The sequence below is a fragment of the Manis pentadactyla genome, chromosome 12, assembly GCF_030020395.1.
Source record: "Manis pentadactyla isolate mManPen7 chromosome 12, mManPen7.hap1, whole genome shotgun sequence".
In the NCBI taxonomy this organism is placed as follows: domain Eukaryota; kingdom Metazoa; phylum Chordata; class Mammalia; order Pholidota; family Manidae; genus Manis; species Manis pentadactyla.
In genome coordinates, this window is record NC_080030.1 from 11,936,122 (window position 1) to 11,947,141 (window position 11,020).

General features: G+C 49.2%; 1 protein-coding gene across 4 annotated transcripts; it reads left to right on the top strand.

The window, feature by feature from the left end:
- The first annotated feature begins 4,629 nt into the window (after positions 1–4,629).
- Positions 4,630–10,188, top strand: CASP14 (caspase 14). Of its 4 annotated transcripts, XM_036895633.2 has the most exons (8): positions 4,658–4,817; positions 4,919–5,093; positions 6,401–6,472; positions 6,842–6,991; positions 7,089–7,314; positions 7,456–7,569; positions 7,712–7,815; positions 8,337–10,188. In XM_036895633.2, exons 3-8 carry the CDS (start codon positions 6,446–6,448, stop codon positions 8,439–8,441), a joined length of 726 nt encoding a protein of 241 aa, XP_036751528.1. In that variant the 5' UTR covers positions 4,658–4,817; positions 4,919–5,093; positions 6,401–6,445; the 3' UTR covers positions 8,442–10,188. The 4 variants fall into 4 exon arrangements, with proteins under 4 accessions (XP_036751527.1, XP_036751526.1, XP_036751528.1 ...); XM_036895632.2 differs by lacking the exon at positions 4,919–5,093 and having other exon boundaries at positions 4,630–4,817; XM_036895631.2 differs by having other exon boundaries at positions 4,656–5,093.
- The last annotated feature ends 832 nt before the right edge of the window (positions 10,189–11,020 follow it).

Below are 11,020 nucleotides of genomic sequence, written 5' to 3' on the forward strand. Positions count from 1 at the left end.
TTAACAGGTGGGGCGATTTGGCTCAGAAGGCTTGTGATTTGCCTGCAGCCAAGTCCGAATGGGGATGGAGTTCCAGGGCAGCCCAGACCCCTTTCTGTGCTTGGACCATATAGGGGGTCTCCTCAGAGCTCCCACAGCCTGCGGCTCCACCAGCTCAGGGGTGATGACCCTAAACTCTGTCTCCAGGCCATGAGCACCCCATGAAGATGATAAAATAAAACAATAAAACGTCATTGAATAATAAAATTGGGCAACTATTAAATTAGTAAAAATAAATACAGTTCACCAATTTAATCGGCTGATTAATTAACAGTTGTTCCAGCCGTGGTGACTTACCCTGTCCTGCTTCGCCTTTCTGATGCACACTCCCCTCCGATTTCTTGAGCATCTGTTCTTGAGCCCACCCTCCAACGCTTGTGTTAGATGTTTTCATACTACAGTCTTGATGAGGGAGGTGGTATTATTCCTAGTTTATACCCGTAGGGTTAAGGAACATAAGTGTCCATTCTGACAATGCTAGGCATTTGCTCCCAATTCACAGATATTTATTGACCGGTTTTCATGAGTCATGCTGGGTTCTGAGTAAACACCACACAGCCAGCTGCCCTTTGGGGAAGGCAGACATCAAACCAACATTGTAAGAGCAACGTGACTACCCAGAGAAGTGGACGGCGCCCCGGGCGTTGGGGTCTGACCTGGTGCAGGAGGGTTCAGACACAGCTGCCCGCAGAAGCTTCATTTTACCTGAGCTCTGATTGATCTTTTAACAACCCAGAGTTCTTCTCATATCCTTGAAACTCATATAACATTGTATATCAACTATACTTCAATAAAAATTAATAAATTGTATATCAATTATACTTCAATAAAAACAAATTAATTAATTAATTAATTAATTAAAAAAGGAGTTATATTACTCTCAGTTCGCAATTCTTCAGTCTTTCCCGGTGCCTACTGGATAGGGCGCCAACTCATTTTGCTTTGCCTATGGGACTTTTCTGGGTTTTTAACACTGAAATCCCCACATCCCAGAAAACCCATAAGCCCTGGAAAAACTAGGATGCATAGTCTCCCTACAACCCCAACAAATCCAGATGGCCTAGAGCGGCTTCAAACCCCATCATGGACTCACCTCTTACCACCTGGACTCACGTCTTACCACTGCCGACCCTTCTACTTGGTTCTCCAGTCACAGGGAATCAGGCATGGTACCTTGAATCCACCAAGCTCCCCATTCACCTCTTCTCTTACCCATGCCAGGATACCTCTGCCTGGGCTGCTTCTCCCTTATGCCCACCTAGAAAGCCCCTACTCATTCCTCGGGTCTTGGATGAAATGCCAGGTCTGCTGGGACTCCAACCTGCCACCCTATGACCCCTGGGCATGCACCCCTCCATGGAGTCTTTATACCAGGTTGTCTTTCTCTGGCTAATTGTCAAGTAACTCTAAATACTATAATTGATCAATTTAACTGGTTAATGAATTAGTAGTTAATGCAGCCCACAGTGAAACATCCTTCTCTTACACACTGACATTGTGGAAATACACGTCTCATTAGAGGAACCAGGACTTTCTGAAGTCTCATCATTGATGGGCTGAGGAGGAATTGATGAGGAATCATCTCTGCCACTCATCATTTCAGGAGAAAATTGGGCATCCGGGGGCATTCACCTACCCAGCTCTTCTTTCTTGTGCACCTACTATAGCTCTGAGTGAAATGTTGAGACATGGCCCTGCCCCCAGGAATTGGGATGTCTGGAGCCACCTGCTTCCCTGCAGAAGGAAATACCCTTTCAGTCCAGGGAGTTTGGGGCTGGACCCTCTGAAGGACTGCCTCTGAGACACTCAGTGGTGTGCTGCAGCCAGGTCTTCCCAACTCCAAATTCAGTGCAGCACTGAATGCTGGCAACTGAAATCAGTCATCATGGAAGTATTTACACCATGGAAATGAGCAAACACTACAGATCAGGCCTTTTTTTTTTTTTTGCTTTTTGTTACGGGTTTGTTGAGAGCAAGCCAGTTGTCAGACATTTTCCAGCACACCATTGCAAACACCCACATTCTTAATTCCTTCCCCTAAGATCCAGTCTTCTTAACGGACCAGACTCTGAAAGAATGAGATTTCAAGAATGAAGAAGGCGGCAGAAGCATAGTTGGGTAAAATGTTCTGCATAGAATGCTGGGTCCGATCTGATTAGGTCTTTCTCTTGTTTTTTTTTCTCTTGCAACAAACGCGGTGTGCTTTTCACACCATAGCAGAACGAGGTGATGGCACGCCTCCCAGTCTCTGTAGATGATCCCGTTCATTCCTGATGTGTTGTCTGCTCTACCCCCTTGGGGAGCAGTCACACATTTCCTGGGTCATTGTGAAGACACCTGCATGTTTTGCATACATAGCCCAACAGCCACCAAGCTCTACATCTGCACAGAAAACTCACAGTTGGGACATGTTCTGTACTTAATACTTGTTACAATGCTAGGAATAATGAGACACTTTGCAAGATCTGTGAATGCTGCTGGTGATAAGAAGATGAGATCATTATCTTCACAGAGATGGAGGCTACCTCAGTTTGATTTACCAGTGCTGACCCAGCATCAGACACAATGCCCGATAAATGTGTGTTGGGCGAATTAAATGGAGGGGAAGGAGAAGTTGGACAAGGAAGAGGGAGAGATGGAAAAGAAAAAAATAGCATTCTCCTATATGCCAGGAACTAGCAGTGCTGGGTGCTTCACATACAAGACATCTCTGATCTTCCCCAGCAGCCCTAGAAGGTAGGTCTCCATCACATGAGGAAACTGAGATTTAGGGGGAATATCCTGTGTTGCTGGTGATCTGAGAAACGGGCACACTTTCATCTATTGTTTGACATGGAAAGCGAAGTGTGAAAGTTTTGGGAGAAAGCAAGTGGCAGTGAGAATTCATTTAAAAATTTGACGCCTGTGCCCCTTGAACCTCTCCTCTGGAAAAGGCACATTCTTGTGCCTACAGAGAAATGTAAATGGCTGCTCATGGCAGAATTATTTGTCATGGCAAAAAAAAAAAGGAAATGCTTGAAATGTCCATCAGCAGGGGCATCACCAAACAAGCTACTGTGTGTATCCATTCTACGGGATATTGTGCAGTTTATAAAACCAATGATGTGGCTTTTTCTGAATGACTAAAATGAAGAAGATGGAGAGCATGGGTCTGGAGCCCTTGTGCTCTGCTTGTGGGAAGGTCCAAGTAGTACAACCCTTTGGAAAACGGTTCCGCAATGGTTGCTAAAGCCATCTTATACATTCCTGATCGTCCAGCAACTTCCACTTCTAAATGTATACCCGATAAAAATGTGTGCACTTACTCATTGAAAAGCATGGACTAGATGTGCTCCACAGCTCCTAACCTCCAAAAAAACTAGGAACTCCCCAGATGCCCATCAATGACAGAATTACCATAAAGCATGTATCCTCAGTAAGAGCAGTATTTTACCTCCAAAAGGGCAAAAATTGGTTTTGGGGGAGTAGGAAATATATGGATACAATATAATATAAAGATATAAATAAATAGAGATAGATAGATATAGATAAATGATAGATGATAGATGATGATGATAGATAGATAGATAGATAGATAGATAGATAGATAGATAGATAGATAGATGATAGATGGTATATAGATAATAGATGATTAGGTAGATATGGATAGATCCTTAGACAGGTCATTGATAGATTAGATAGATGATGGATCAATACACGACAGATTGGGTAAACCTTAAAAATATGCTAAGTGAAAGAAGTCAAACACAAAAGACCACATATGACATTATTCCATCCGTGTGAACTGTCCAGAGCAGGGCAATCTATAGACGCAGAGAGTAGATTAGTGGTTACCTAAGGCCACCAGGTATGAGGGAGTGGGGGTCGGGGTAATGACTAAAGGGCACGGGGTTTCTTTTTGAGATGATGAAAACATTCTAAAACTGACCGTGGTGATGACTGCACAGCTCTGTGAATATAATACAAACCACTGACTTGTGCACTTTACATGGGGAAATTGTATGGTATGTGAATGATAGCTCTTTAAAGCTGTTCGTATAAAATAATATAACGTAAAGGGAAGCAAAGCAGAATGAAACAAAGGCTGAAAAAAGAATAGAGGAGAAAGGCCGTGAGGAAGAGAAGACAGAAGCTGAGTCAGTTATGAAGCAACAGTTGAAGCAGCCGGGCCGGACGAATGCCAGTGACTGGTCACGATGACCTGGTCAGCCGCCTCTAGGAGGCTCTCGTTTCCTCATCCGCAAAGTGGAAGTAATGATGCCGATCTTGTGGGGCCGCCGACCACGCGATGAGATAGTAAACAAGTGAGGCTGGTAGTATCTGCACAGCTGGAGGCAGAAGGGGTGGAAGTGGGCATAAGAACGGACAGGTGAGAGCCAGGTAAGCTGGACCTGGCGCTTGGTGGCTGGGCTGGCCTGACAGCCCCGGCAGAGCTGAGGGCTCTGCCGCAGCCTCCTCAGCCGGTGGGTGTTGGCTGAGCTGTGCCATGATTCATCCCACCGGCGCTCGGCTCCATTTTCTCACCAAGGCCGTGCCAAGGGTGTGTCCCTTCTGTCACGAGGTTTCCTGAGTGACAGCAAACTCGCTGGCAATAAAGGGCCTGTGCCGCCCAGTTCACTGACAGGCCTCTCGGGAGGGACTCGGGAAGGTCCCGCGCTGTCGGCCCGTCTCCCAGGGCAGCAGCTGGGCCTGAGTCCTCCCCGGTGCCCAGCCCTGCCGGCAGCTCGAAGGGTGGCAAGCCCTGGCCCCGCTTTAAGGAGCAGCAGCATCTGGAGGCAGTAAGTGATTTGGGAGATGTTAGGCCTCTCCTCTCTCTCTCTCACTCACCCTGTCATTCTCATTCTCTCCCTTCCGCTGCGTGAATAAATGTTCTGGCCAGTTTGGGAAGAACCGAAGAAACTTCCATCCACCCATCCATCCTGCCTTTCATATGTTCATTTGTTTATCTTTTGTTGACTCAACAAATTCTCCCTGGCGCCACCTCTGTGCCCATTCCCATACTGGTGACCCTGCTGGAGACAGAGACCAAGAAACCAGGCTTCCAGCCCTAAAAAGTGAGTTGCCAATTCAGCCGCTAGAATAAGAATAGAAAAAACTGCTGTGACACAGGTAGTAACAGGCAGAGCTGTTGGGAGTCTGGAGAAGGTAGCAGCGGCTTCCAGTGGGTTACAGGGGTCATCATAAAGTGTACCATTGCTTAAAGCATCCAGAGCTCTTGCAAGGTCCTTATTAGATGGGAATACTGAGCCTCAGAGAGGAGTGAGGTGCTCGGGGTCACACTGTCGGGAAGGGGCAGAGGCAGGACTTGATTCTGGCTTATCTGGCTCCAGGGCTCATGCTTCCTCCACTTTCTCTCACAGTGATTGTTTCTTCTTGGTTCACAGCAGAGGCTCCAGTGCGTGTGTGCGTGCATGTGCACGCTCGCGTGCGCGCGCGCGCGTGTGTGTGTAACAGAGATACAGAGAGATTTGGTGTTCATTTCTGTCATAGACTAGAGCTACATCCTCATGAACAGAGAATGTCTGCCTTATATAGTGTATTCCCAGTGCCCAGTACACAATAAGCACCCTGAAAATGTTTTCTGGATAGATTTATCTACCTACCCACTGGTGGTTGGATGGATAAGTGGATGGATGGACGGATGGATGGATGATGGATGGATGGATGGATAAAGTGGATGAGTGGGGAAAGAAGCATTCCAAGCTGCAGAGGAAATGTAGGAAATAGTGAGGAGATGGAACAACTCCAAGGGTGTGGCAGAGAGTCATTGTGTTCAGCTGGAGAGCAGATCAGGATACAGATAAGAAGGAAGAACATGGACAGATGTTCAGGCTCAAGGCAGAGGGAGGCAGGTGCTTGGATCTGCCCTGGTTAGAGACCCACTGGGATAGTTCCAAAGCAGCATTCCTTACCTTGATGACTTTCTCATTTTAAACCCAACCCCAAGCACATCCTTGATGGTGCCTCCCCAGCCGGTCAGCTCCTGGGGAGCAGAAAGGAGTACATGGGCCCACGTGCTCCCTCATCAATCCAGAGCCACCAAGGGGAAGTCCAGTCTGTCACAGGCTGGTTGATGAGTGTCCTCAGGGAGGGATAAGGAAGGTTCTAGATGGATGGCATTGTAGGGTGGGCCTAGCAGGAGTTCTGGGGACACCCTGGCATGGAGAACACCACAGGAGTCGCATGACAGGGGACACCCTTCATGGACTGTCTTATCTTGCTCAGGTCTGAGCATGAACCTAGTCCCCACTACTGGGTCCCTATTCAGTCTAAAAAATTCAGACATTCGAACTAGCCTGTCCCCCGAGCCCCTCTGCCTTCCTTCGGAGAGCTTCAACTTACCTTCTCTTGACCTCCCCAGGATCGGCTGAGAGTGCTGAGAGCTGAACTCAGGATCAGAAGAAACATGAGCAATCCTCAGCCTTTGAAGGAGGTGGGCTGAGTGCAGGTCGGGGCGGGAGTGCTGGGGGCGTCTGGGGCCAGGGGGAGGGAGGGCTTCCGTGTTTCAGAGACAGTGGAGGGGGAATAAAGGGCCAACAGAGCCAGACCCCAGGCTGCGTAGCCAACTTCAGCAAACAAAAAATAAAGGATGCCCAGTCAAATCTGAATTCACGTCAACAACAACCTCTTTAGTGTAAGTACACCCCATGCAACATCTGGCACACACTTATACTAAAAATATGTATTTTTTTCCATCTGAAATTTGACTGTAACTGAGCATCCTGCATTTGACCTGGCAACCCTCACTGTATCTCCTGCTTCTCCTTGACCTCTGATGATTTTTTGTCATGTCTTGGCCCAGGAAAGGTATGACATGTCAGGCGCCCGTCTGGCCCTGACACTGTGTGTTACCAAAGCCCGGGAAGGTTCAGAGGAAGACCTGGCAGCCCTGAAACGGATGTTCCATCAGCTGAAATTTGAAAGCACGGTCAAGAAAGATCCCACCGCCGAGGTACGGTGCTGCCGGCCGCAGGTTAGCGTGGGAGGGGGCTGGGCCACCACCTGGGCGCTAGGACCCCTCCTGAGACTGGCCGTTCCCCTTGCTGCAGCAATTCCAGGAAGAACTGGATAAATTCCAGCGGGACATGGATGCCCGGGAGGACTTCATCAGCTGTGCCTTCGTGGTGCTCATGGCACACGGCCAAGAAGGGCTCCTCAAGGGGGAAGATGGGAAGATGGTGAAGCTGGAGAACCTCTTCAATGTTCTGAACAACAAGAACTGCCGGGCCCTGAGGGCAAAGCCTAAGGTGTACATCGTGCAGGCCTGTCGAGGAGGTGGGGACAGAGCTAAGAGGAGCCTGTGCGCCTCACCGGGCCCACCTCCGGCGCAGGGCTCCAGCCGGGCCTCGCCGTGCAGGACCTCCTCCTTTCCCCAACCTCCTCTCTGACTCTCTTTTCCTCTTCTCGGTGTTTCAGAAAGAAAGGACTCCGGTGAGGTCGTAGGTGGAGACAGTATTGCGATGATTAAAGACAAAACCCAAACCATCCCTACGTACACGGACACCCTCCACGTCTACTCCACCGTCGAAGGTACGAGCTCCCTGCTCCTCTGTCGTGTCCACGATGCCCGGCCGGGGACGCTGCTCGGGGCCCGTCCTCCCCCGGGACCTTGCGCCCCCAGAGCCCCACCCCCGCTGGAGCACCCCTGAGCTCACGCCCTTGGGATCCCCAGGGTACCTCGCCTACAGGAATGAGGAGAAGGGCTCCTGCTTCATCCAGACCCTGGTTAAAGTGCTCACAGAGAAGAAGGGATCCATCCTGGAGCTTCTGACTGAGGTGAGCTGGGACGGGTTACCCGGACGCCCCACCCAGCCCGAGCAGGAAGCAAGCGGAGTAGGCTGAGCCTCTCCCAAACCTTTCTGCTTTTCCCCCATTTCTCGCCTCCCTGCCCCGCCTGCCAGCCCCAAATCCAGCCTGGGTCTGAACACAGACACTAGAATGCTCGTCCCCCAAGCAATGACTTTCCAGGACACAGAGAATTTCAAAGCCCGCAATAGGTGAGATAATTTAGAAGAAATACAGATACGTTTCTGCAAACAAAACCATCAGGTTTTAACCAATGTAGGCACTTTTTCTAATGGTGATGTGCTTTTATGGTGGATTAGAAAATAAAATAAAATAACAAGAATGTCCAACCAGTGGTTCCACAGAAATTACGGTGTCGGGTAAGACAATAATGGCCTCCGTTTTAGGACCCGAAGAACCACCTGCCCCCTTCCCTAATCCTCCCCCCATAAACCCATCCGGCTGGCTCCCCCAGGGGCCTAGGCCCAGGCTGACCGCACCTCTTGCTGCAGGTGACCCGGTTGATGGCGGAGGCTGAGGTGATTCAGGAAGGAAAGGCAAGGAAGGTGAACCCCGAAATCGAAAGCACCCTGCGGAAACAGCTCTATCTGCAGTAGAAGGAGATGCCTTACAGATATGTAGAGGCAGCTCTCCCCGCTCCCCAAAATCTTCTCTTCCCAAGGTCAAATGGCACCCAGCCCCTCCTTTATCATACCCCTTCTGCTGGTCCTCCTTCAATCCACCTGTGTCCTTAGAGCAAGACAGCTGACACTGAGCGCGGGTCACAGCAGTACCATTAAGAACAGGCTGGCATCTCTGCCTCTGTGAATGCGACCTATGGACACATTCCCTTACGCGGGCTTCTGCTCCTGTTCTCGGCTGAAACCGAAGGGCTTCTTTGTCCCACGAATCACACCCACACAAATGCACCTGGACAAAGCTCGAGATTCCCACTGATCAGCCGATGCCAACCCACCACTGCCCCGTCCTAATCACACCTTTCCTGGCTCCGAATCTCACATGGAGTCAAAAACCTCCTCCTGAGAACCTCACCCATTCCCATCTCCTAGAGATTTCCTCTCATCTCCCTCCTCTTCCTTGGCTTAGCAAGCTTGTGCCTTGACACCACTTTCTTCCTAACTCATGGGCTCACTCTGGCTAATAAAGCTACGTCCTCCTTTTCTGCTATCTGTCCCTCCTAACTAATGCCCCCACCACCACCACAAGCCCTGAACTCTGACCTTTCCAAGAAAATCCATCTATTCATCCATTTCATGGCTTCAAATTTCAACTGCTCTGAATCAGACTGTGTTGGAGCTATGACAAATCCCCTGGGGTCACTCTGTTATTTTTCAGACAGCATGATAGAAGCCCAGAGAGGTTAAGTGGCTCGTCAAATGCCACACAGTAAATCAGTGTGAGGGCCAAGGTCTGGCTTCCAGCCTACCCCGCTTGCCACTGCCTGCCTGTTAGGCCTTGAACCATCAGAAAACTTTTCTAGTCAGACGAAATGCATAAAAAAATGTTCTCCCTGCCTGGAGGTAGGAGGTCCTGGGAAGACTTCTAAAAATCCTCGATAACCAGTAGTCAAGGTTACCTCCATGGGATTCTGGCGCTTGGCTAGAACCGGAAGCAGAGGCACTGCCTTCCAGGTGGGTGATGCATGTCTCCCCATCTCCAGCCCTGACCGTTCCCGCTGAAATAACCCATGGGCATACCCACCATCATTGAAAATTCATGGCTAAAGATGAGTGTTTTCTCCCCAGTCCCAGCTCCCAGTGTTCCCCACACCCTCAGCCTCAGAGCCCAGGTGTGGAATTCTGACTCCCCTCTACATGCATCCTTCATGCGCCACCATGTCCAGCTCCACCTGAGTCTGAAAAAGGCTCTCGTACCTGTCTTTTCTCCCCTTACCTGTCGTACTTGAGGTTCAACCCTTCATGTCTGCCTCTTGGCACCCGCTTGCTTCCTTGGCTCTCGGCCTGCCCACCTCACCTTTTGTCCACCCTCTGTACCACCTACAGTTCTTGGTCTTGGAAACCTCAGGAAGACAAAACGGTGCCCCATTATTTAAAGACCAAAGCCAACCTCTCACACCCTTACCGTTCCACTTCCTACCAGCAATCAGTGAACTCATCTCCCATCTCTCCAGCCATTAACTCACCCTTCCAGCAAAGCCAATGTCCTGTTACGCAGCCACGCTTCCTGAGCCGTTGCTCTCCCCATTTACCCAGTTCTTTCCAGTTGATGCTGCTCTATCTCACCCAGGATGAGACACCGAGGATCACAGTTTCTTGAAGACAGGGAACAAGTCTTTGATTAGCTAATGGGTGTTCAATAAACAGTTGTCAAACCTTAAAAGAATGTGCTGCAATCTTCACTCTGTGCTTAAAGCTGTGAGGCCGATGTGAAAGGTGTTACGGGCTTGGTTTCTCTTTCCCAATGGCCAGCTGCCTCCCAGGTGCGTCTAACATAGAATCAGGAGCCTCCTCCCATCTTTTTCATAAAAGCAGGTGTGTTGGTAATTTGTAATATTACAAGCCACAGTACTATGCCAAGTGGCTATATTTACATGATCTTCCATCTCCAGAATGTTTCTAAGGAAGTATCCAGACACAGAACTGCAGCTTTTCAGAACCATTTGGGACATTGGAGATCAGCTAGTTACAGGATCACAAATACTGAGCAAGCATGCTACCTCGCTCTAGCCAGATGCCCTTGGCAGTTGTGACTAATCAATCACACCTTCTTTCTTACTGAACTCGGGTGTCACCTCAAAGTCTTACTTTACTCAGCACCTCAGGAAGCATGGGCATGTCCTTCCTGATCCAGTTGAACACCTTCATTGAAGAGTGACTTGTCCAAGGTCACCAAGTTCCTAAGTAGTAAACCCAGGGTTCCTCATTCTATGGGGCAGCCATAGCCATTGTAGGAGTCAGGGCTTTATCCATGGGAATGGAGAACAAGTGTTGGAGGCAGGGACGAGCACACCGGGCCCAGCAGATCTGGGTGATGCATATACTGAGTCCTATATACCCACCCATGCGCAAACCTGTGGTCCAAACCCCCAAGGATTTCACTGTCTCTGAAAGTCAGTAAGCTATGGCCTGCTCACCAAACTCAGCATGCAGCCTGTTTTTATAAATAAAGCTTTATTCAGACACAGTCATACTTACCCATTTACACATTGTCAATG